The sequence below is a fragment of the Vidua chalybeata genome, chromosome 1 (assembly GCF_026979565.1).
Source record: "Vidua chalybeata isolate OUT-0048 chromosome 1, bVidCha1 merged haplotype, whole genome shotgun sequence".
NCBI classification, from domain to species: domain Eukaryota; kingdom Metazoa; phylum Chordata; class Aves; order Passeriformes; family Viduidae; genus Vidua; species Vidua chalybeata.
Genome location: NC_071530.1, coordinates 71,079,827 through 71,106,275, shown reverse-complemented (window position 1 = coordinate 71,106,275; position 26,449 = coordinate 71,079,827). Strand labels below are relative to the sequence as shown.

The 26,449-nt window shown below is 45.8% G+C and overlaps 1 protein-coding gene across 2 annotated transcripts; it reads left to right on the top strand.

Annotated features, from left to right (window-relative positions):
- TNFRSF11A (TNF receptor superfamily member 11a) lies at positions 1-26,449 on the top strand. Of its 2 annotated transcripts, none has more exons than XM_053946860.1 (11): positions 1-383; positions 944-1,153; positions 13,439-13,520; positions 13,957-14,082; positions 14,637-14,780; positions 15,884-15,977; positions 16,324-16,418; positions 17,302-17,409; positions 19,250-19,299; positions 20,936-21,788; positions 25,895-26,449. In XM_053946860.1, the coding sequence occupies exons 2-11, from the start codon at positions 1,094-1,096 to the stop codon at positions 26,275-26,277; spliced, it is 1,995 nt and encodes a 664-aa protein (XP_053802835.1). In that variant the 5' UTR covers positions 1-383; positions 944-1,093; the 3' UTR covers positions 26,278-26,449. The 2 variants fall into 2 exon arrangements, with proteins under 2 accessions (XP_053802835.1, XP_053802825.1); XM_053946850.1 differs by having other exon boundaries at positions 19,247-19,299.

The following is a 26,449-nucleotide window of genomic DNA, read 5'->3' as shown; positions in this document are numbered from 1 at the left end:
AACATGCTCCCAAGCTTATTTCTCATTATGTGAGCACAGGGCAGGTTTTGTGTCCACAGGGTCAGCTCCGCTGGGTCCTCAGCCTGTGGAAATAGCCGGGCCCTGTCCTGCCGCACCGCAGAGGATTCCCGACCCTCTGTGAGACCAGGGGACACGGCGGGCCCTGCCGGGCATGCCACCAGCTGCAGCCACTCGCCTCCAGGCAGGGCGGCTGCCGCAGGGCTGGCGGTGGAGGCTCTTTTGGGGGTCAAGAGGCCACCGTGCAGCGTTCCGAGTCAGGTCGCAGGGCCTGGAGTGGTTTGGGAGAGCTCCCAAAGCACATCTTCCGCTTTTCTTCCCCTCTTGGCGGCAATCCCGTCCGCCAGCTCCCGACATCAGCTAAAGTTCGTGGAGGGGGAAGGGAGGAGGACCTCGAGCTGTGCCAGAAGGCCGAGGCTGGCACCCACATGTTGCACGGGCACCGAGAGGGGATAGGGCACGGGAAGGGATGGGACAGGAGCTTTCCTCAGGGCTGGGGGTAGAGCCAGGACGCATGGGGGGCGAGTGGGAGGCTGCTTGAGGCCCAAGATGTCCTCTGACAATGACAGGCGATACCTGGGGGCGTGAGGAGAAGGCAGCAATTCCAGGGGAGACTGACAGCGAGGAAAGGTGCTGGGGGCTGGAACGGGAGGGCGCAGAGGCGGGGGCAGGTGGATGCACGGCCCTGCCGAGAAGGACTGACCGGGAATGCAATCCCCACCGGCCGGAGGAGGGACGTGGGCATGGTGACTAAACTTCTTGTAAAAGGGGGTGGAGAAAGGAAAGGGAGGGACAAGAAGCGAGGAAAAAAAAAAAAAAAAAAAAACCCTGCATGTCAAGGCTGAGGAAATGCTGTGGGAACTACAGCCAGGCGCCTTTTTTTTTTTTTTTTTTTTTTCTTCTTCTCTCTTCTCCCCTCGTGTAGCTGAGAGGAAGGAAAGGAAGAAAGAGAAGTAGTCAGCTCAAATGTGCCTCGCTGCGCTGCCGGGGCGCGGGGGCTTGGCTGGAAGGATCTAGTTTCCCTTCGGTGGCAGGAAAAGGAGCCACGGGAGGAGGCAGAGACGCACAGCCAGACATGCCCGTCCCGTCAGGCTGCTGGCTCCTTCTCCTGTGCCTCGCTGCCGCTGGCAAACAGGTAAGGCTGGGAGCCGGCGGAGGGGGAGGGTGGGTGTCGCATCCCGCCCGCAGCGTTGGTTTGCTCGTCCCGCTGCTCGGGGCGATCGGCGAGGTCGGAGCCCGCGGCATCCCGCGGGGCTGGGCAGAACAGCTTCGCCTGCCTTGCCCCCTCTCTGCTTGTTTGGGTTTTGGTTTTGTTTTTATCCCAGCAACTCATAAGCTTCTCTCGCTTCTGTAAAGTCAAAGTAGTCCAAACCCAAAGTTGCAAAGGAAGCCAGGGGATCTGCAGGGAAGACAGCCTGCTTCTGCCCAGGACAGGGTGTGAGAAACCAGAAAATATTTGCAGTGAGGTTGTTGAGGGATATAATTTGCATGTAGAGTAAAAATAAGGCAGACTCCACCCTACCGAACAGATTTATTCGAGAGAGCGCGGGCACACTTGTCCCTCAGGCATGGGACGCCGGGTTTTCGCAGCCCAGGTTCAGCTTTCCAGCTTCCCCACCAGGATGAGTCTCCTCACGCTCTGGCCATCCGGAATGTTGGCAGCCCCGAGCGGCCCCGGGACGTGGGACGGCCTTGTGACCCCAGGTCCACGAGTGGGAGAGGCTGAGGCTCAGAGCGGCCGCGTAACTCGCTCGGAGCTTGCTGAGCTGCTCATGGCAGAGCCAGGAACCCAAGCCCGATGCCAGGTCAGCTGCCCCAAAGGGCAGCCCTTTCCTCTGACGGGGGAAGATCTGAGCGAGGTTTGGCTCTGCGGTTGTTTGCAAACACAGCGTGCTCTCGTCGCAGCTCTGTGCGATGCCAGGTGGCTGCTGGTCAGCGTGGTACACTTGGGATCATGGCTGGTCTTCCCCTGCTGTCGGAAAGATAAATTTCTAAAGCCAGCTTTTGCTCATCCTTGTCAATGGCGTTCATCGCGTTTCCTCCAGCAGTTTACAGCGGCAGAAGCTTGCTTTGCTCTTTCTACTTATACGGCTTAAAAATTATCCTTCTCCCTTTTGGTTTAGACCCTTCAAGACTGGTAGGATTTACAAATACCATGCTACCCTTTATTTACACTTTATTTCCTCCATTAATCAATGTTTGGCAGCCTCACTACCATTTGTATTTCTTTTGTCTGAACTTCTGGTATTTTTCTATGTGTCATTATTCTCGATAAGTTATGTAACTTAAAGTGCTTCCCTCAACATGGGGCTGTAACTGGGCCATGGCTGGGTTCCCTGAAAGCAAGGTGCAGCTTCAAGAAAAAAAAAGATAAAAACCAAAACCAAAACAGAAAACCCTCTGCTGTCTACAGCTTACAATTTAATGTCTGGCCACACAGTCCTGAGAGCCTTTCCTTTGGATCCCTGGTCCTAAATATGTTGCCTAAAACCACACAGGCCTTTTTTTTTCCCTCTAAAACATACGTTTCATTTCGTCCACCCTCACTCTCAGGCTTCTCTCAAATCACTGCTTCCCAGGTGTCCTCCATATGTATGTGAATGAGCCTGCAAATTTCAAAAGTGACTTTTACATCACAGCTTTCAGAGGGTTTTCCCTGTCCCTCTGTATCCTCTGTGTCTCTCTTTTTTCCTGCCCTGGTGCTCGAGACTGATCAATGCAGCAGGAAGAGCAGACCTCAGCGCTCTTCGTACCTTTACTTCAGGTCAGTAACCATTAAATGCCTGCTTCCTTCTGGAGCCATTTGGGTTTAGTGCAGTTTTTCCCTTTGGAATATCCTCATTGCCTGGAACTGGCTCAGCTTTTGACCAAACCTTGGAAATTCAGATTTCCATGGTATAGCTCCCAGCATGTTTCAGGTACCGTGATGCAGGAGCCAGAGCTCCTCATCATTTCTCACCTCTTGATTCATAGCCTTTCACAGGACACAGAACAAGGAACTTGTATTTATTTTGGGCTGATGTGTAAAGTCTTTCCACTGCCTCCAACACATGCTTAATTTTGAGTCTGTGTTTGCACAGGGTGCAACTTTGCATTGCCGTTGCTTTGGACAAGTAGCAGCAAAAAACTGTAGGAAGCTCCAGGAAAGCTGTAGCATAAAGATAAGGATAAAACAATTTGTCAAACAGCCCATTAATTTAATATTCTGCCTTCAAGAGTGATCAGAACCTACAAGAATATGAAAGGCAAGCTTAGAGATGTGCTGCTCTGGAACAGCCTTTCAATTTCTCCTTTATCTGACTGATTTGAGCAGTGGTTTCTTAGAAGAGTGTTGCTTTCTGATGGAACAAATGTGAGAATACCTGTGGGAGGGTTGAGGTTTTTCTGTTTAATTTGTGTTAGTTTAGACTGGTTAATAGGGTGGAATAGTGCTCAAACTGTGATATTTGCAATGTATTTCCTGCAAAGAATGAGAAGCATTTGGAAATGTAAGTTATTGCATACTCACTCATAATTCTGCTGAGAATAGACATGATCATTGTCATCATTTTCACCAAAGAGGAAATGGGAACAGAGAATTCGTGACTTGCTCTAGGTCACACACCAAGCATGGAACAGAACTTCTGGGAACAGAGCTCAGCCCTACTTATCCTGTGCTTCAGCCACAAGATGATCTTTCCAAGTGATTTGTTTTGGGCACCTGTCAGAGGTATTTTGCTCTCTGGGGCATGATCTTGCTCAGCTTCTTTGCACAGAATAGTCACATCCCTTTCCTTGCTTAACACCAGTAAAGAGTATCAATGCTACTATCAGATGGGAGTCAAAGTCTCTGAGAATGTGCATTTGCAAATGTGCAATAAATCAGATGCACTGCAGATTCATCTCCCCTTGTGTGGCATGGAATGGGTCCTTCCACTACTCTGTAACATCTACTTCATAGATAAAGTTTGCTCATTGCAAGCATTTGGAATTCTTTGCAATGTAGAAAAGTTTTGGCCAAAATATAGTTTTTCTCTACCTTCCTAAAATGCACAGTCCCTATGATGAGAGAGGGGGGAAAAAGAGCGTGAGTATACTGTGTTACACCGTGGGCCCTCCTGGTCCATTATTCCTGCTCTGATCAGGGCCAAAGGAAACATTCAGTAGAGCAAAACTTCTACAATATCTAACCTAAACTCCTGGATATATTCTACCATTAACAGCATGGGCTTCAAAGCTACTGTAATTCAGTTAGTTCCTTTGTCATAATTCCCTGGCAGCAGTAGTTCCCTTGAGGAACACTGGCAAGCCTTCCATTGTTTTGCAGTTTCCCCAGAACATGTGAAAAATCTTACAGAATCCTCATATCAACAGAATATAATGTATGCAAAACTACATCAACCCACAATTTAAGAGATCTGTCCCACTTCTCTTTTCATGTTAAGCATCATCTGCCTGATGTAATTTCTTCTTTCCCACCAACAGGACCAAAACAAATCTTTGCCACATTTCACAAATTGGTAGAATTCAAAGCTTATCAGACATCTCGAGGGTACTGACCGATGTCATCTAGGTCACAGGGCTTTCTTCATACTGTGCCAGAAGGAAGGAAAAACCGAAATAAACAGGTCAAGCAGAGAGATTAACTGCATCCTTAAGCATCGTTTTTTGTTTCTACTGCCCATTACTGTCTATAACCGTCAAGCTCAGAAAAGTGGAATGTAACTTGACAGCTGGGCAGGAACCAGTACAGATGGTAAAAGGGATGCATGTGTAACTGTGACGTAGAAAATCATGGAAACCTCAAAGTGATGCCCTCCAGCATCACTTAACATTATTTAACACACCCTTAACACTATTTAGAGGAATCATACTTGAGTCACTTTGCTACGTTTTTCCATCTGTCCCGAGGAGTTCAAGTGGTGAAAGGCTCTCCTGTAGTAGGTACATCCACAGATGCAAGGAAAAGGCAATGCTTGCTGCAAGGCTGTCCTCCTGCTTCTCCCTGCCCACTTCCTCTCTGTATGACCAGGTCTCCAAGAAGTCTTTGTGGTGACCAGAGCCAGGAGGGTTCCTGCCACCACATGCCGTTACCACAAAATTCAGATTTCCCTCCATCCTGCACCCCATGCTGCAGGGGGCTGCTCTGCAGCAAAGGCTGCTGGACACCTGGGGGAGACGGTTGCTTCGGGAGCTGGTTGAGCTTACACAGGACGTGTACAGAGGTAGCTGGTTCATCATGTCATCAGCTGCAGCTCTGACTTGCATAGACTGTCCCCTTCCTTTCCATGGAAACTCAGCTTGCAAGGCAGCACTGGCTTCTGCTGCAGCCACACCACCCTGTTTTTAAGGATGCCTTGGTTGGCGTTGCTTGCATGGAGAAGCAGCTGCTCTGAGAATGGCTCATTACTGCTGATGGAAAACGCAAAGGCAAATATTTGTGTGTTATAAATGCAAGATAAAAATTAAGTGATGTTTAACCAGGTTGCACTCTGGACTTGAGTAGGCCTTGGTCTGTGCAACACAATAGCCTGCCTGCAAGAACTTGCCCTTTTTTATGACTTGCTCTTCTTTGAAAATAGTCCAAAGTTCATGTAGTAGAAGACAAACTCCACAAGCAGCAATGGCTGGAAGTCACAAGGTGGGCTGCAGGTGGGAATCCGGCTGCACTGGCACTCAGGGCAGCCTGCTGTTGTGTCTGCCCTGTGCAAGCAGGACTTGGTGAGATGCTTTGGCACTCTGGAAAGTAGTTTTCCTGATTTGTCCCTGTCTGTGTGTCACCACAGTGGGCCATCATATTTGTGATGGGGTGCCTTCTGGAGGGCTCAGCACTGCACAGCAGGAGCAATGCTGACATCACCCTGGCACTCCAGGACATCCTGGTTTGTGTCTCATACCTGTGGTAGCCACCTCAGCTGCTTTGTGCAGGGCTTCCAGTGGTTACCTCTTCTGTTTGCCTTCTCAGGGTGTGAGTTCTCTGGGCATGGCTTTCTTTGGTGTTTGTGCAGTGCCCAGGATGTCATGGCTGCAAATGAAACCAAAGAATCATTAATCACCTTGGGATAGTGCCCCATCTGTTTCTCACCAAAGTCACAGGGAGGTCTGCCTACGCAGGCCCAGGAAGGGAGTGGATATGTTGCCCTGGCTGGATGCCACAGCGTAGGCTGCAGCATCCAACTCTCACCCTTGTTTTCTGGATCTTCTTCTGACCAGGACCTCAGCAAGATCCCCACAGCAGAGGCATATTCCCCACACCACTTGACCAGATGTGTTGGTGCTGCCTCCCTGCAGCATTCCCAAAGGAGTGGCTGGAGCAGGGGCTCTGGAAGGGAATGGCAGCACAGTGGACAGGCAGAGAGCTGAGACCCAGGGTTGTTTCTCAGCCTTTGCAGAACCCTCTGACTGCCTCCCCTCTTAAAATCTAGATAAAAGAGACCAGAAAAGGCTGTGTTTTGGTAAAAGAACTAAGCTGGCCAATTTAATCCACCCTGCAAGATCCAATTAGCCAAGGAGGGGGAAAAAAAATGAGGTCATTCACCCTCACCACTTTGTGGCTACTCCAAAAGAAAAAAAAGTATATAGGGTCTGTTCAAGAATGGCGAAGAACAACATTTGTGACTGCAGATGGACGCAGAATATATTTAGTCAGTGGTCAAAGTGGAGGGAAAAGAAAAGAATCTTGTATGGAAATAAAAATACTGTGAAGTTTTGTTAGGCAACCCATTAATCTGGAATGCAGAAATACAGATAGGGAAAAATGTGCAACTAGGTTCATATGAAGTCCTAAAATTGCTTATGTAGCACACAAAAAAAAATCTATTTTGAGTGCATTATTTTGCCACAGCGAAGAGTTTTGCCTTAGGAGCAACATATGCTCCAGTAACTTTGCATTGTTTGGTAGCAAGGATGAGATGGTTCCTTGAATCTGATCTCACAGGAAGAAAAGCTCTCCCCTGCAATACCACATGTTGTAAAACAGCCTGCTTATGGAATGCAGCCAGAGCCTCTTTAAATCAGGGAAGAATATTTCCATAGACTTTACTGGCCGCAGCCACCGGCAGAGCTGGTTCCTCATGATGACACCTAAAGAATGAATTAATCAATTCTCAGCCCAGTCCTGAGCCCTTTAATAAAGGCAGCAATTCCTTCACAACGGAGAAGGTGCAGATACAGTCATGCAGTCCTCCCTCTAACTCACACCGAGGCAGAATGGTCTGTGGGTGTTCCATGCGTCTCCCCCAGACAGCCATCATCCCAAGCAAGGGCTGCAGCCCCACCTCTTGCCCTTCATGTTTCTGCCTGCAGAGTATTCAGTAGTTGTTCCATGGACAATGCTAAAATCCAGGAGAAGGAGGCCAAAGCAGAGCATCGGGTGGTGAAAGCAAGCTTCCTCTCTTCTACAAGCTTTCTGCTTAGCAGCTCAGCTAGGATTGTGGGATCTCACCTCACATCGTAAGAGATTAGCACGTTATGTTCCACTCTGAGGGCGTGCTGGAAGGAAAGGGTACATAAATATACACATTTTAAGCATAGAAAGTCCACATTGGACTCCTAATCTGACATCCAGCCCAAGAAATCTGTCATGGTCATTTCTTCATTAAGACTCAATTTCAGCTGGTGAAGCATAGAAAAATGATTTGCTGAACTAAAATGCAAGAGGAGTATGCTCCCCCTAAGCCAGTGTGGCTTTACTGGAGTTGTTTTGTTTTTTTTTTTAATTAAGCTTGAATGGGTGTAGAGTTACTCATGATGAGTCATTGAGACTGTACTGGATTGGTAAGGCTACTAAACTTTTCTTTGGAGCACTGCTCTCGCACCTGTTTAATCTAGAAGAGATTTGCCTCTGCAGGCCTTACCACAAGCACACCTAGGTATTAGCTTTGATAATGTCATTATTCTGCAGCCTTTATTTCTGCTTGTTATGGACTGTTGGTCTTGCTGTCAAGCCTTTTTGTTAAATATTTTGGTTTGGTTAGCTTTTGGGTTCTCAGTCTCTGATTCGCCTTCAGAGTATTCTGCCTAGTAGCTGTTAGTCTTTGAATTGCTGCAGCTGTGGGTGCACATAGGTTAAAGCACGAGGTTTTGCAGCAAAGTGCAGGCAATGTGCAGGTACTACAGACTGCCCAGGCAGTGAAAATGTTAAGTGTACCCCTCTGGCTGTGGTGTGGAGATGACTTTGTCTCTGAATGACAAATGTTGTGCACGTGATGGCAAGTCTTCAGCCCATAGAAGCAGGCTGGCTGATTCACAGCTTCAGTCAGTCCCTGTTTCAGCCCTGCTGTCTCTCACCCCCATTGTCTCCCGTCTGATATATCTGATATACCTGAGGTTCCTGTCTGCCTGCCCCCACCCTGCTGTGAGAGCCGTCAGTGCAGCACTTCTCCTTTGCGTAGCTGCTGGCCAGAAATAGCTCTGGTGGGTTTGAGATTGAGGAATGCTCCTTCCCACTGGTGGAGCAGCGCCAGTTGCTCAGGTGTTTGCTTTTGGCTGCACATTGGAACAGAGGGATAAGGGGAATAGGCAGGACAGAACTTCTGCCACCATTTGCCCAAGTCCTGGCTGCACGTTACAGTTTTCTCTTCACCTCTTCATTATTGATTTTATCCCTTACGCTCTTTCTGGCCTCTTCAGGCATTCAGGCTCTAACAGGGTTTTAAGGACCTATTTTTAAAAGTGAAATAATATTTAGTTAAAGCTGTTGCCATTTCCCGGCTCTATTTTACCACGTGGTAGTAGTGCTGTGATGTGGTTTACTGGTCACTGGAAAATTGACATCACCAAAAGCATTTCATTCACAATCTAAGATTTTTGTGATGAATTACAGACCTGCAAGCAAATAACTGCAATTGCAAAGCTGTGACTTGGGTGCCACTTTGATTTAATTTTTATCAACAGTGAAGACTATCCATGAAGGAACTGTTGGATGCAATGTGATTATGATTAAGTCCTTAACACAGGGCTCCTCTTTCCCCTTGTACACCCACAACTGTAAAATTTTCCAGAGTTGTTACTATTAAGTGCCTCAATAGAGTGCCTGGGAGCACCAGCCACAGCAGTGCTCATCAAGAACCAGATTCTATTTTTAGTCTTAAATAATTTTTAGGCAAGCCTCTGAAACTGGCAATGGGCTGAAGAAATCTGGGGTCTGGTTATCTGTACTGCTGACCCAAATCAGGTAGGAGGCTGGAAGGCTGTGGGCACAGTTGGTACCTGTGTGGGGAGAGGCAGTGGCTCATATTTGAAGAAGCAGCAGCAGATGACTGCAGAGGCCCTCTTAACTGTGCTTGCAGGGGCTACTTCAGTTCAGGAAACATTGCTCAAAGTCACTCCTGTTGACAAAGGAGCCCCAAATCCACATATTTTTTTCAGTTTTGTAGCAAGCAAGTCTAAAGATCTCAAAAGCAAGTGGTTTGAATAAACCTGGGCTCCAAAGTATAAAGAAGAAGTGGTGTGTGCAAGGCAGGACAGACCATAGTTGTCTTTCCCATAGGTACTTTGATGCTGTCATAATAAATGGAGAAAAAAAAGTGCTTTGCTCAGTGAAACGATGACAGATGACTTGAATACTCTCCAGAAACAACTACACTGGTCAAGAAGGTGTCATCTTAAAAGACAGCTGTCCCTTGACGTGTCTTTTTACATCTCAATTTTTGCAAAACTGAGATTATCGCTAATGAGCAATCCTCATTGAGGCCTCAGGTTCTTGTTCAAAAGTGTCATGGGAAAAAGATTGTGGAAACCCCCGACCTTGTTCTTCCAGATTTTTTCTTTTAAAGGAAAGAGGCCCATGCAACTCTATCTTTTCTGAAATGTGAAGAGCGAGAAGAGTAATTTTAGCATCCATGACACACAGCTTCTGCTGCCCTCTGATTGCTCAAGGGCACAAAGAATAAATATTTCTTTAAGCCTGAAGACAGGAGTCTGAATGCTGCCGGTTCTCCCCTTCAGAAGCACCTGTGTGTGTGTTTTTTCAAGGTGTGAGTAACACAGTGTTGCTTTGTGTTGATGTTCTCCAACCCTAAAAGCACAAGCGCACTCTTGCTTAGTGTCCTTTTCAACAAATAAGCAAGAAAAAAACCCAAACCCAAAGCTGAAAAGTCTGCCTGCAGCTCAACACTAAAACACAATCTTTCTGCAAACCTTGATGTAAGCATGCCTGTTTTTCCAAAGAAGTCCATTGTGGTAATCATGTGCTTCAAGGTAAGCAGGTGTTGGTGTGCTTTACCAAACTGGATCTACCAAGCCTAGAGGAGGTTTGTCTTCTTCCCCTGTCGGATATACTTGTTCTGAAGTAATATTGATCAAATGGGAAAGCTGCCTGTTTTTTTAGGAACTGGTGCAAATCTGGGTGCATTGCACACTTTTGAAGTGACAAATTAAACTTACACAGGATACCTAGAGTTCTCTGAAGCACTTATTTACACATGGTGGTGGGATTTAATCAGCCGCTTCATCAATAGCAAGACCGTTAAAGGAATGACCAGGCTGGGTTTTTTTTCATTTAAGCACTTCAGAGGAAGTTGGCACTTTCTCTCTCTAGATAAGAGCTTGGTGGTGTCCAAATCACTCTGACCCACAGGCCAGCATCCAAAGAGAGGAAGGATGTTCCAGGGGTTACGGAGCAGACTTGAGCCTTGGGAGACTTGGTTTGGTTTCCTGTCACCTCTGTAAAGCCAGATGGCCTCCTGGTACAAGTTCCTCCTCTGCAAATGAATTGCACTTCCCTGTCTCAGAAGGACACATTGGCAGGAATGTGCTGGTGATGGTGAAGCATCAGGTCGTCGTGCTGCCAGCAACACAAGTACTTCTCATCTTCCGAAGGAAGTCAGTGTACAGTTTGAGACAGACACATCTGCCTGTCAGAGGGATTAACATGGGATAGCCTGACATCAACAGAACTGTGTTAGCAAAAAGTCTTGAGTTTGGCTTCCACCATAAGAAAATTCCAGGTTGCTTTGGTTTCCCTTCCTGTCCACTCTTGCCCCAGCTTTCATGCTCGGCAGGTCCAACCAGTCCCATACCAGGCTAGAATCCCTCACCTTCACCTGGGGGTTAGCCCCATGAGAGCCTTATCTTTGCACCATTGGGCACAAATCAAAAGAGGGAGTATTGCAGCTTTATGAATGCCTTGGTTTGTGTGAAAAGGGGAAGGACACAGACACAGAAGAGGCTGCTTATTGACGCAGAGCACAGGTTAATGCAGCTGTGACCTATTCCATAACAACAGCCCTCATTGTGTCGTAAAGCCTGGTGGTATAAAATGATGTTCAAAAGGTGGCTCAGCAATTAGCCTGCTCCCTTCACCTTGGTTCCAGGGCCCTGCTGCTTCTCCTCAGGCTGAGTTGTGATTCTCAGAAATTACTCCAGACCCTTTAGCTGAATGCTCCTTAGCAGATTTGCATATCCTTCCGCAAAAAGGATGACTTTGCCCTTGTTTGACACTTCAGTAATTTTTTTTAGTCTTTTTGTCTAAAGAGGAACTATTAAACAGGGGCAAACGAGGAAGAAGAGGATATTCTGTAACACAAAGCGAGTGGCTGGACCTGCTTTTGGTCTCACCACAGGAGACCTTGTTACCTTTCTGGATGGCTGGATAGAGAATCAATTGCTCGAGACACTCTTTGTGCTTGGTTCCACATCATCACCTCCACCCTTTGCTGGCCATCTCAGTGTTTTAGCCTGAAGTATAGGGGTCACTGAGCTACTGTTCAGCTCACTGTTCAGCTGCCAGGCTGGCCCAACTTTCCTTTTCCTAGATTGCCTCTTCCCTCACCAGCGCTGGCTGTTACCCTGTGCCCCTCCTTGGAGGTGCTATGTAAACAGGGAATGCAGTGTTTGTTCCAAAAAGGCATTATCTAATCGCAGGAAAGGTACTGCTAATGAACGCAAAGAAAGAGACAAGGAAACAATGAGACAACAGAAGACTAGACTCTTAATTTGACCCGGGATTGCTGTGATGATAAAAAAAAGGCTGTAAGTTGTTTATACCCTGCAAAAATACGAGAACTCAAGACCTCTGACTTGTGCTACTTTTTCTGTTCCAGACACAGCTAGCGCAGTTTTGATAAACACAAGTCATGCACCAACCCATGGCTCAAACTCCAAGCCAAAAGGTGGTGTTTAAAAAAAATTCAATGTTTTTTGGTCATCTTTAACATACAAGACCCTTCCTAGCATTAGAAGAGGGCAAGGTGCTTAGGGAAAACTATTTTTTTTAAAGAGGTTGCTATTGCTTAAACTAGAAAAGGAGGAAAGAGAAGATGTAAAGACTTGGAGGAAACAAGGGGAGAATGCTAAGTGGGAACCAGCACCAGCAGGCATAGGGTTGTCATGTGCTATTAGATGTCAGAAGCTCCCTTTAACCAGCAGAAGAAGCTTTATTGCAGCTTTGTCCAAGTAAATACAGCTTTCAGGGCTGTATCCAAGAGTGAAGAATTCCTTGCTATGGGCTCGATTTTGAATCACCTTATCTAATTTCAAGATCAACAACTGTGAGGTGTTGAGTTTGCCTCGAGGACTCTGGGCTGCCAAAGCAGGGTCAGAGAAGGGCTGGGCACAATGCTTGGCTGGCCAGGATCCCCAGCACAAGCCATGCCCTCAAGCCTGGGCTCTGGGTGCGACCATTGTGTGTACAGACAGCTGAGAGCTGGGAGGGAATGCAAAGGCCCATGAGGGCCAGAGGCAACTCTGCTGCCCACTTTGCAGATGCCCTGTCATGTACCCAGTTCAGGTGGGTGGGGGGGAAAGGGGGTGCTTTGTGTAGATTTGTGTTGGTTTTGGTTTGGTTTTTTTGAGACAGAAAAAGCTGTTGGCTTAATTGCATCACCTTTCTGGATGGCTGCCTCAGTTCCGTGAGACCACCTCTGCAGGACACAGTGGGAGCCATAAAAAGCTGCAAAATTTAAGCCCAGGATTTTATGGGACTAGCCAGGAGCATTTTGTATCCCAGTGGGAAGTTGGGAACTTCTTTTTCAGAAATATAAATCATTCACTTTGCTTGTTTGCTTAATGCTCTACATTAAAACTGTCAGTTTCCCAGGTCTTGATATGAGGTAATTTCTGTGGAATAGACTACAGAGGTATCTCTATGCCTTTTCTTGTCTTTACAATTGTTTTAAAGTCGTAGATTTTAAATAAAAGAGTACTGTAAGAAAAGGCTATGTAGCAGGCCAAAAGTTCATGACAAATTGCAAGATGGGTTATTTATTTGTCACCTGGCTCTATTAAAAATCCCTGTGTGTACATCATCAAGTGCATCCCCTTAGCATGTCTATAAAGCACCTTTGAAGTCACAAATGTTGGGTAAGTTTTATTGCTTGGCTAGCCACAGTGCTGTACAGATGGAACATCTTCCTTCTCTCTGCCAGCACTGGGACTGGGTAGGTCTGGAGCTCTCCAGGTGTATTGGTTCTCATGTCCGCTCTTTCCTTCCCTTCTCCAGCTGTCACTACAAATCACTCCACCGTGTGAGAGCGAGCAACACTATGAGTACTCTGGACGGTGCTGCAGGAAGTGTGAGCCAGGTATGTGAGCACTGCCTGGGCTGTGAGCCTGAGAGGCTCCTTAGCAGCTGCTCTGCGGGTGGCTGGTGAGACAGCCAGCTCTCCTGACTGCTGACGGATTGGCACATGCCTTGCAGGTGCCTGATCTCAACTGTCTTCCTAGGGCAGGAGCGGTCCTGCTGGCCTCAGCAAAGGCTACAGCAGCTGTTTTGTTGGGATAGCACTTAACCATTGCGGGAGACAGAAAGCAGCTCGATTCTTGTGCTCCCAGGTTGTCCAGTTCACAGATGTTTCAGTGCCACACTGAAATGGGGACCAGATTGACAAACTAAAAAGGTGCAGGAAGAAATGATTGTTCGCAGCAGTGTTAGCACCCAATCTCTTATTTTTCTCTAACCTCCTTAGACAACTGCTTTACAGCTTCCAGATGACCTACTTGTCCTTTTCTCAATCACAGGGAAGTATTTGTCTGCTAGATGCACTGCTACTTCTGATAGCGTGTGCCAGCCGTGTGGCCCGAACGAGTATATGGATGTCTGGAATGAAGAAGATAAATGCTTACTACATAAAATATGTGATCAAGGTGAGCTGTTCATACTGCAGAACCTTTTAATCCAAATTAGTGAAGCATGAAGATGGGAAAGTGGATCTAGGGAAGCTGTTTTGTTCAGGTGCCCAACACTGAAGGCTGAGCTTGCAGAAGAGCCTGGCAGAGAGGGAGATCCCCAGACAGAAGAGATCCTGTGCTGTGCAGAGCACCATGACTGCAGTCTCTGTGCTGCTGATAATGATTATCTTCACTGGGGCCATTCATTCACCCCTGTGAGCTGATTTTAGAAGTTGTCCTTTTGCCCAGCACACCGCCTTCACTTCCCCTAATGTGTTTGTCTCACCCTTGCAAATGCTGTGTTTATTTTCTACAATAGCCACAAGGAAATGTATTGTTAAGGAGTGCAGTGGGTAAGGAGCCCCGTGCTGATCAAGGGTCTCCTGTGCTTCCTGAAAAGACACCATTTCCTCTAACATGAATGGTTTTGCCTCTGCCATTCAAGCAGAGCAAGCAGGTAGAATGGGAGGTTCAGAAACTTGAGGCTTGTTATCAGAGAGATTTTTACTCTCATCTGCTCTCTCTTTTAGGGAAGGCCTTGAGAGAAGTGAACCCAGGGAACAGCACGTTCCAGCGGCAGTGTGCTTGTACGATGGGCTACCACTGGAACGAGGACTGCGACTGCTGTCAGCGAAATACCATGTGTGCTCCTGGACTCGGAGTCAAGCCTCCTGGTAAGATACAGAAAGGGGATGTACGAAGTGAAATGTCCAGCTCAGGCCTACTGGATGAGGCTAGCATTGTGTGGGTTGTGACATTAGAGGCAGTCCTTTAAACTCTCAGATGACTGTCAACAGAAGATGCATGTCTGAGTTGTCATTGCTACTGCATGTAATCCTCCTGGACTATTCACATTTTGAAGGCTTCTGCCTCCTTAGTTTAAATAGTATCTTGGATCAAGTGACTTCTGCAAGGTATCACGTGGACATGGCAGTAGTTGCAAGGTGTCCAGTAGATTTCTAATGTTTGCTGAGGTGTCTGACTGTGAGTCACTAGGTCATGCGTTGCTCCTGTATTCAGAGAAGCACTCTTTTGGGGGTTGTTCCTGAGGTCAGATTTGCAATCTGGTTTTGCGCAATGACTTTGCTTTGCCACTTTTTAATGTTACAAACAAGTAAAAAGTGATTAACACTTTTCAGGTGGCTCGTGTATTTTGTTTTGGATGGCTAGTAATGCAAAGGTTTATTACAGACATTTAATTTAAGTCTAATTAAAACCAGATGCAGGTGTTTTGTGGGTGGAAAACAGACAGTTAAGTTCAGAGTGAACACTGGGAACAGCTGCACCAAGCATAAGGAGCCCCAAAAAAGCAGCAATAATAGAGTAGTGGGGGGTAGAAATACTTCACGTGTCTGGAGGACAGTTGCTGTTTTTTCTCCAGCCTAACAAATTCTGATGCAGCATTTCGTTTACTGTGGCTTCATAGAAGTGACAATACCAGTCAGCATCATTGTCTCTGGCACAGCATCACCATGAGGGAATAAATAGAAGGGGAAGGATGTAGCAGCTGTGTGTTATTTTTCAGTAAATCACACAAATGGCTCCTGGTCATTTCTCATTTTGGTCATGTAGAGAAGTGCCCAGGTGAGACTTTCTGGGGCTTACATGGGGCTGTCATTGCTGCCCTAATATAACTTAAGACCCCACTCTTTATGAAAGCTTTCAGGGGGATTGTGGAAGGAGAGTGGAGCGGGAGGATGGGGAGCATAGTCACCTCCTCCCACTTGGAAGGAACCCACAGAAACTCATCTATGACATTTTTCCTTCCTACACACAGTGCAACAAGACAGGGACACAATGTGCATACCATGTCCCAGAGGCTACTTCTCAAAGGTCTCTTCATCCACCGACGAGTGTAAATCCTGGACCAAGTAAGTCCTTGGGCATTGCAAATAGACCACACCAGCCAGAAGGCAGGGAGAAGCTTGGGCAAAAGCATTTCTCAGTGAGGTGTTCCAGACTGCCTGTAGAGCACTCGGAACATCAGCATTGGCTGTGCAGTGATGAAGGCATTGTCAGGCCGAAGCTTGAATTCTCCTTGGAGGAGAACAAGAGAGAGCAGTAACAACAGAACTGCTAAGCCAAAAATTAAGTATCTGAGGTTCTGTGGGGTGGAGAAATGTCATATTTTACAACAGAAAGTACTGCTCTGCATAAGTGTAGGAGGCACAACAAGCTTCCTTGAGAGAACCTAGCCTCTTTGTCTTTCTTTTTTAGCTGTACAGCTCTAGGAATGGAAGAAAGTGTGCCTGGGACTGACAAGTCTGATGCAGTTTGTAAAGAACGGAAGATGCCTGAGCCATCAGAAGATGGTTTGTGTCCTCATAGGGGTTGACGATTAGAAAGTAGCAGGGAGGAGGAAGGATGTGATTATTAGAGACTTGGGCTGGCTTAAATCCATTCTCATTGTGAATGACTCTAGGGAGAGCAGCTGTAGACCAAGACAGTGCTCTTGGAAAATCCCATCTTTAAAAATTGTTTCAGGCATGGTAACTTTAGGGCCTATGTCCACTATTAAGCTGAGTTGGACACCTCCCACTAAAACTGCATGGCAGCACTGCTGTTGTAACCATGTTATACCCAAGACTCCATCACATTTACAGCTTGTTCATTTTTATGTGCTTTCAACACACACATTACATGTATAAAGACTAGCAGCCCCTCTCCTTGCTTATTTTATAGCAATGGATACAGTCTCAGCCTGATCCCTCTCAGGTATCCCTTCTTGCCCACTGTCCATTTCCTTCTTCAGTGTGCATATGGTACCAAGGAGGTTGCTTGCCTGACATGCAGCGATCCATCATAACCTGAGATAAAGGACAAATTTTTCCACCTGTATCTATAGTCTCCATGAAATGTGTATCCTCTGTCCCCTGAGTGGGATCAAGCTCAGCCCAGTGGCCTGCTGGCAGCTTGCAAGGGAACATTGAGAGAAGCCTGACCAGACAACATTGCACTGTAACACCAAGATTCCGGTTTTTATGGAAATGTCTTGGTACCAGGTACTATCAGTGTGGCTGCTTATCACAGAACTGCATGAGTGCTAGAGTTACTATTCTTATTATAGAAACTAAACATCAAATAGGAAGGAAAAACAACCCTCTCCTGTAGAAGAGCAGGTAAAATGAGCAAGGATTGTCCTACTGCTGAGTGCAGGCTGTGTGTTGATGGCACTATCTCTTTTACACCCTGCAGGAACAAACAGGATCTTGTACGTGTTGATTGTCATCTTGTTTTTTGTGACACTAATTGGCATTGTCGTCTTCATTGTATACTACAAGAAGAAGGGGAAAAAGCTGACAGGTACATCATAGCTAATGGTATTCATGGGTGTGACAACTGTGGCTCTCTGTGCGCTCTGATTTCATGGGTAACCAACAGATTAAGAAGCTCAGGAATTACTGGATGTTCTATACCATCCCTATGTCTGTCCATCTGCATATGCTTTATCTAGTACAAAGCCAGGCTAAGAATTCCTTTCCTCTAGGCAGGCAGTAATTGACAGTGTATTACACTTGACCCATGGAGTCACCATCCTCAGGGCAGACATGACTGTGGTTGGAAGGAGGAGGGCTGGTGCTGGGGGTTTTCATAGCAGCCTGGCTGCTCTACAGCACCTGGCACAGCTGACCCCTTGGCTGAAGGGAAGCAGGGACAGACAGAAGTTCTGTCTTCTTCACCTTACTTTCCCTCCAACCCAAAAACCTGCATCTGGACAGGTTAAAATATGGATTTCAAGACAAAGGCCTGATGTGTATTTGAGAATATGATGGAAACGATGTTGTTAGCTGAAGACTGACGTTCTGATGAGGTATTGAAGAAATACTAGAAGGCAATAGTATGAATAGTTAAAGTAGAAAAATAGAAAAATTCTAGCCAAAAGCATACTGGGTTAACAGTGGGATACTGAGTTTATTAATAACAGAGTAGAAATACCTTCATATTCCTCCACTCTATGTTAAGCCCTGGTTTTCTTTAGTGAAGGACATACATAGGTATTATTCTGTTGGTTCTTAACTTTTTCCCCTAAACATGGAAAGCTTTTTCCATCATTTCCTTTTCCAAGTGCTAGCAATTTATGAAAAGTTTTGGGAAAGGAAGACAGAACTCACTTCTTGTAAAGTATATTTCAGCCCGTGTTTTAGAAATAGGCTGCCTCTGCCACACTAAACATGGGTTGTGCTAAATCTGGAATTTCTGGGATGGGCTGGAGGAAATGGTGACTCTGCTCGCAAACCAAATACTTGCGATGCAGAGCAGGTTACGGGGGGAATGCCATTTCTTTGACTTTTTTATTGCCCTGCTGCTCTGCAGTGACAGTCCCTCATTGCCTTTGCATGGGGAATCCTGCTCACCTGACCTGGGAGAACTGCAGGCTCAGAAAGAAGCCCTTCCTGCTTGTTGTGGGTACTGGTGGTAAATCAACATCAGAGCAACAGAGTCATTGCTGGGAACTGGCAGTGGCTGCACAGCTCATCTATCTTCAGCCATGCAAAACCATCATAAACTTCAAATGTACATAGGACTTGAGCCCTGCAAAGTCTCATGAATTTACAAACACAAACCAAGAATTGCTCATTGTGTCAGTTGTTGCCCTAAAGCATGTTGGACTTAAAGCTTGTCCTTGGGAGATACTCCAAAGGAATTGGAATTAATTTTCCCCATTAAGCATACCCTGATTAAGTAGAGTATGGTATATTTGAGCCTGCCATCCTGTGGTTTCAGTGGCTTACCCTTTTCTCTCCAGGCTTCTCACTCCTGTCTGGGAAGGGCCTTTGGGCCATCCATGTGACTTCTCTTGAAATAGATCATTTCTGCTGTAAGCAGGTCGTTGTTGGGCTAGTCATAGCTTGGTGTGACATATGACCAGGAAAGAAACCCCATTTGATGTGGAACACAGTTTAACCGTGGTCTATTTTGGGAGTTTGGAAACATTTGTTCCACAGAAATATATCCCTGTTCCAGTTACAATGAATCCTCAGCTAGACCGATGCTGGGACACTTGAGCAGGCAGTAAAAACAGGCTTGCTGGTTTTATTTAATATGATATTGCGGGTTGTGAATGACTGTGGGTGTTTAGGTCTGTGGTTAACTTAAGTGCCTGCTATATGTTACAGCTACTCTTTTGTTTTCACTACAGCAGATCTACAGAACTGGGCTAATGAAGTGTGCAGCCAAATAAAAGGAACAAAGGTAAAATCAAAGATGGTAGCACTTCTCTTTGTTTTGGGTTTTCCTCATGGCATTCCTGACACCCCGTCTGAAGCAGACTCCATGGTAATCTTTGGCTAGAAAATAAATTTTGAGTTCCTCAGAAATTGCTCACAACTTTGGCTTTTTCAGTCTGGTTTTCTGTAAATGTGAGGCATGTGAAATCACCATTCACAAATAGCTTCTGAACTTGCTTTCTGGTTTCAGCCAGTTTTAATAGAGATAAAGGTCTCGTGATTATTTAATGTTTATGATGAGAAAGTTAATCATGAACCCACTGGTCGCTGAACACCTGAGACTGCCTAGGAGAGAGCTTTTCTCAATCTTAAGTGCAGGAAAATCTTCAGCTGAGTTTGCCCCTTGTTACATACCAGAGTACTCACAGGGAAGAAACTTGGATTTGAGTCATGCCAAAAATGCCAGGCATGCAAGGGATTAAACACAGAGCTGTCAACTAAAGAAACTGTTTGACTCCTTAGTTCTAGGGAGGAAGAAATCCTGCTTGTGCATTCTGATATAAAATAAATAAGAGCTTTTGCTCTGGAAGAACACCAGCCCCATGCTTGAAACAGATGGTAGCACTGGTTCAAGTTCATGTGCACAGCCTGCTTAGCACTGTGGATGTGGACTGAGGTGTCCCAGATGTCCCACCACCCCTTCTAGGAGCTGTGATGTGCTTAGCTGTTGAAAGATTCCGATTTCATTGCTTAAAAGAAAAACCAAACATACCAAAAAAACCCACCTTTCTGAGCAGGCAGTTCCTCTTTTGTCTCAGAAGTCTTCATGCAACCGCTTGTCTTGGCAGCTGCTCAGGTCCTCTGGGATAGAGGAGTGAATCAACAGCAATTAGTGGCTGGCAGCACTTAGACTCTCTTTTCTATCTTGGAAGATCTGAACAGATGCTAGAAATTAAAGGTATCAGTTCCCAAACACCATCTTTAAAGCACAACTTGTACAAACTGAAGAAAACCCCTGAAGTATTTCCCAACCCTTTTTTTGGAGCTGCTACCAAAAATGTAGCTTCACTTTGTCAAGTACTGTGACAACAGGATGTCATGGGCCTTTGCATTTTTTTGTCCTAACCTGTCAGGTTAATACAACCTTGCTTGTGTTTTCTTCTAGCTTGTCTCAGAACTTCTGACTCAACCCAGATTCTTTCTTCAGTCATTGCTGATATTAAAAACTCAGCCCCAGTAAGGCCTTCACAGATCAGTAGCCCTTCAGACACATGGGAGTGTTTCCAAAATCTAATAAGCAGTTTTGTGGGTTTTACTAATGGTCCATAAGGAACAGCAGAATCCAACAACTCTTCTAGGTTTATTAACTTTTCTCAAGTGGCCTCAAAGAAAAAGATAGGAATAGTTGTCTCACAAGATTGAATGTTACTACTCCCCAGGCCACCAGATTCCATTCTCAACACCTGCTGAGCCCAGCATCACCAGTCACAGTTTCACAGCAGAGTAGAATTGCACATCAAAACTCAAATATAGCAGCACTGCTCAACCTCAGCAACTCCACACAGAGGAAGGACCGTAATTTGCCTTTTCCTTCTTTGTCTGAAAAATAACTTCATGTTGATGTATTTGTTAAAGACATTTTTACTTTTAATTTGTTTCAGGAACCCCCCAGAGATGCACTTGTTACTGTGAACATCACAAATGCTCCTGTCCCCCAGACCACTGAAGGCACATGTCTCCTGGTCCCCTCAGGCTCTCCTGTCCCTGGAAAGTCATGCTGCACCTCTGGTCACACTCCTTGCAGGAATGAGAGCCCCAGCACAGAGCCTTGTGAGGCAGCAGAGTTTTCCGTGGTAACCGAGACTGATGATTACCAATTCCCACCAGTTCCCACGGAAGACGAGTACATGGATAAGGATCTCAATAACACTGATTATTTATCTTTACTAAGGCAGACTGCCAGTAAAACCGTGTCGTCATTTTCGCAACCAATGGAGGCAGGGGAGAATGATAGCTTGAACCAGTACTTTTCAGGTATTGGGAGCACAGAGGATGTATCAGTCTCTCAAGGCTTTCACCCTCCCTCCAACGCAGATGGGGCACACATTGCCACGGACCAGCTTCTACAGAAATCTTGCCAACATGCCCACAGTTGCCTGAAGGAAACAGGCCACAAAGACACAGATCATTTTGCAACAAACTGTGACTCAGAGAAGATCTGTGTGAGGTGTGGCATTTTGTACAGAGAATCTCCCCAAAAGTGTTACAAACCCTGTTGTGCTGCAGCTGACAGCACCTCCACCTCCCCAGAAACTGGTTCCTGTGCCCAGTGCACCTGTGGTTTGAATTTTCTCTCTGCTGGTCAGAGTACTCTAGCAAACAATCTTGGTATGGAAGATGCACCTTCAGATAGTACCAACGTGAAGTACCAGAACACAAACAGAAGCACTTCAGGGACACACAGAAGTCCTTCAGGGACAAACAGCAGCACTTCAGACCTCCCTCCAGCATCTGGTAAGCCCATTACGTTTCACCCATACACAGTTGTATAGGATTGTCCTCTTTGCTAGCTCAGTAGTATTCAGAGGATCTGATTTAGGAGAAGAAAATTATGCTTTTCCACTTAATTGCCCTGAAGCTAGTCTGAAAAAAAATCTGAAACTGTAAGGCCATTTGGTTTGTATTGAATTCTGCAAGAAGAATGAGCCCAGCAGGGGACCATTGTCCCACCCTGGTGTAACCAGCAATGCAGAACCCACCTTCTGGCTGTCACTGCAGAGGCCAGGCAGTTCTGTTAGCAGAACACAAAGTTGGGACCTAGAGGTTGAGCTAAGGAAGGATGCATAATGCTCAGGCAGATACTTTTAATTCACCAGTGTGCACACATATTTTTGCCATTAGATTTAAGTCCACCAGTGTGTGCACATATTTTTGCCATTAGATTTATACAGTGGTCAGTGAAGCTCCAGCTGGAGCTGCAAGCTGGTGGCCATTACTAGGTCTAAGAGATTATCTACAATTTTCTGCTTATAGGTCTTTGTTTTTAATTGCTAGCATATAAATGTTCACATAAAATGGTTTCATACAGACACTGTTTCTCCATACACATATGCTTTGTTGCCTAAACAGCTCTGAAACACTGATTAGTTTACTGTCTACCAATTTATTAATTGAGTAAATATAGCAAAATTGTCAAATGAAAACAGAAAAAAAGCACTGAAGCAAAACCAGCAGAAGGGAAGTTACATGCCTTCTCTGGACGAAACCTTCCTTCCCCAGACTTTTCTTCAGTATGAAAGTCTGCAATCTGCCTGTCATATGTTATTAGTCATTTTAGATTATAATCTTATAAAGTTGGATGGTTTATTTTTATTTATATCAGTGCACTGCCAAGCATAATGAGACCTTAGTGTTGAGTGGGACATCTAAGTATTACTGTAATACCCACAGCAGTTGTAAGCTGTTGCCCTTCTTTAAAACCATGTCATGCCTTAAAATTTCTTACAGAGACATTCTTGTCAGTCTGCCAAAGCCCCAAAACAACACACTTGAAGGCCCTTCCTCTCTCAACATGCATTCCATATGGGAATCTGAAAGTGTGTAGCATTCTTCTGAAGAGCAGAAACTTTCTGGTGCTTCAGTTTCCTGAAATCCTGATGCAGTTTCACTGTCTGGTCTATAAAAAATGCAGCAGGAGTACAGAGAACACAGATTATCTTTTTTGTTATTGTTGGACTCTTGAGGTACAACTGAAAGCCAAGTTATATTTGGTACTGCTTTTCTTTCTAAATATGACACAAAGAGAAAGAGAAAATATTAAGGAACAATAGAGCATATGGGAGAGCTTGGATATAAGCACTGTACTAGCAAGTGCCATCTTAGATCTGCAGCACAATTCTTTATATGGGATTTTAGTTGTGTCTGTGCCTTTGGATATGTACATGCTATAGTGCCATCTGGTGAAACCTGAGCACAGATACTGTGTTCTAATTTGCCAGTTTTTACGCATGACTACAGGAAGATACTGGCAGAGCTGTGGGCTGTATCAGAGTGTGGGTTAGTCGATCTGTGGGTAACCTGGCTTGTTGGCAGAGTAATTTTTCTGCCCACAGAATGCACATGCCCTCCTGGCAGCGCCTGTTTGCATGAGGACTGGGACAGGGCTTAGCCACAGGTTCCTCACTGAAGCAGCCCAGGCACGCCAGGGCTGCACATGTGGGTGCATCAGCATCTGTCATTTTGCTAGGCCTTGTGAAATGCCCAGATGGAATAAATGTGCATGTAAAATAACTTTCTGTAAATCTTCTCAAAGCAACTGAAGCTACTAGGCTTTGCACACAGTTATGCTAAAACAGAATGGTACAAAAAAGGGTGGGTGAAAAATGGGAAAAAAAAGACAATGGGAAATTCCATGAAGTTTTGGTCTTGGTTCACTAACACTCAAAATGACAACAGAACTGGTAAACTCTGTCCCTCCTGTGAAACAATCCTAGAGGACCAAAGTGAACCTCTGGACAGGTGCCCCTTCCAGGGCTCACCACTGGAGATGGAGGTAAGCCTTCAAGCAGTTCTTCAAACCCCACAAGCCTGGAGGCAGTCAGAACATGAAGGATCAGTTCAGGCCCACCTCAAATCCTGTGCAGGGCTACAGCGTAACACATGAGTGCAGGAAAACTTAGCTGACTCATAACTGGGACTGGTTTTGCAAAGCCTTTCACTTCCAGATCCCAAACCAGCCTGGTTTGGCAGTGACAAACAGTTCTCACCACCTAGAGGCCATTAAATGTCTCAGTGAAAATTATTTGCCTGCGTTTTTCCAGCTCTTGGTGAACAATTGCCACAAAAATTAATCTGTCTTTGTTATTAATATCAGATAGTCTGAAGAGATCAAAAGGCTGAAACACTGCGTAGAACAATGCCTTCATTCTGAATGTGTCTCTTAGGCTTTTCAGGTGGAAGCACTTTTCTTGCACAGTGTAGGAAGCTCTTGTGTCCATTTTCTGCGTTTTCAGGCCTTAAATATCCTTTTGCCTCAGCATGGTGTCTTCAGAAAGCACAGAAGGTTTGCCAGCCACATTCAGCTAAGCATTACAAATGTGTTAATCTGCCTTTTTTTTCTCTCCCCACTGTCACATATATTTCTAAATTTTTGATCTCGTGCTGAGCACTGGTAACTTTATTCACAGCACCTTTTGCAAGTGACAGGCAGTCTGTTTAGAGACAAACAGTTATTTTTGTACTGCCGTTATGCCCAAGAGTTTTGTTCATGGCAAACAGCCACACTGAATCAAACACAGGGGAAAGAACCAGCAGGGGAAAACTCCTGCAAAGAAAACCCTTATGGACATCTCATGTTAATCAACAGCACTTGGGAAGAAAGTAAAGAGCTAGAAATGCAGTGGTTTAGGTGAAATAAATAAGATTGCTTAAGGGGGCCCTATTAGAGAGACACTCGAGTGCTGCCCAGACTCAGCTCTGAGCAGGCACAGATCCTGACTCCACACAGCTGGAGACCAGTGCCCAGTGCTGGTGTGCAAACAGCACCTAGGGCCACTGGAAAAACAGCATTTCTCTGGGCTGGGCCATGTTTATCTGCAAGGAAAATGGGAATGTCTCAGGTGTTGAGGAATGTCATGAAGAAAGCACAAAATATCTAAAAGGAGTTGGATCAGGCTGCAAGTAATGATGAAGTGAAGCACAGCAGGAAAAATATGTCTTACTAAGGCTGTTGACAGGCTAGGAAAATTTTGTTGGTTTCTTCGTTTGTTTCATTTTCAAACTTTAGCAAGCTTGTTAGTTTGATGTTGGAAGTTTGTTCTCAGTTATTTTCTTTCTGCTCTGAGGAAAGCTTATTAATTCCCAGAGCCTGGTCCTGCTGTCACTTAGGTCAGCAGCCCAGTCCTTGAATAGCAGAAGGATTGCATTTGTACTGAAAAATCTCTAACCTCAGGCAGACAGACTGAAACCATAACTCTATTAAGTTGCTATAATATAGACTCTGTCTCTTCAACGACGTCAGTCTATATCCAGCTATATCCGTGCAGGGGAGTGCCAGAGGTGAGTGCCAGAGTGTACCTACATGGAGGATCTGGACTATATAACATAATTGTATAAGCTCTATGTTTTTTGGACACTGTGTGACTGCTATCTAACCCAAATAGTAGGATTGATTAGGGGTTTATTGCCTCTTTGGTAAACAGTGTGATTTCTGTGACTCTAGGAAAAAATAAATCTCATAATCAGAAATAATTAGCATTTCCTCACAAATCATAGGCAGAGGCAGATTGGACACAGCTTTGTGCACCAGGCAGCACAGGGAGCATGAGATCGTCACCTTCTTTCTAGCTTCCCAGATCACAGCTCAGAGGGAAAATGTTTCCAACCCTTCCAGACAGGCTCCTTGTGTATGACAGACTTTGTCCTGAGAAGACGAAAATGGAAATAATGAAAAGGTTCAGTGGAAGGCATTGATTATAAGAACATTCTCATGTCACGGGGGAAAAAATAATGGAACAAGAACAAAGCCACCACAGCAGATTATGTTCACTGCACTAAGCGTCCACCTTGTGAGGGGAAAATATTAATCATGTGTCTTCTTTTCTCCTCCCCTCCTTCCTTAGGAAATGTGACTGGAAACAGTAACTCCACCTTTATTTCAAGTGGACAAGTAATGAATTTCAAGGGCGACATCATTGTTGTCTACCTTAGCCAAAACTCTCAGGAGGGGACAACGGCCTCCTCAGGGCTGAGTGAGGAGAACGTGGGCAGCCCCGTGCAGGAGGAGAACCTCAGCCGCTGCGAGACTTTCGCCGGCAATGCCCAGCACTACAAGGAGAAGTGTGCGGAGCTGCAGGGCGCCCGCCCGGCCCCAGGGAGCGGGGGGCCACGGTGGCCTGGTGGAGCCCTGGCCCAGGAGTGGGGCCCATCCTGTGGTGGACAAGCCTCCCAGCCCGTGCAGGAGGAAGGGAAGATGGGACACTTCTCAGAGAAGGTGTTGAACTGAAGGGACACGGTGTCCTTGCTGCGGGCCAGGACACCGGCACACAGCCCCTGGCAGGGTGTGGGGCTGCTGCCGTGCTGCCAAAATCCTGGGTGTCACGACAAACTGGGAGACTGTTGTTGCCCCTGGTGTCTCCTGGGAAATTTTACAGCTGGAAGCACCCTCATGGCGCACA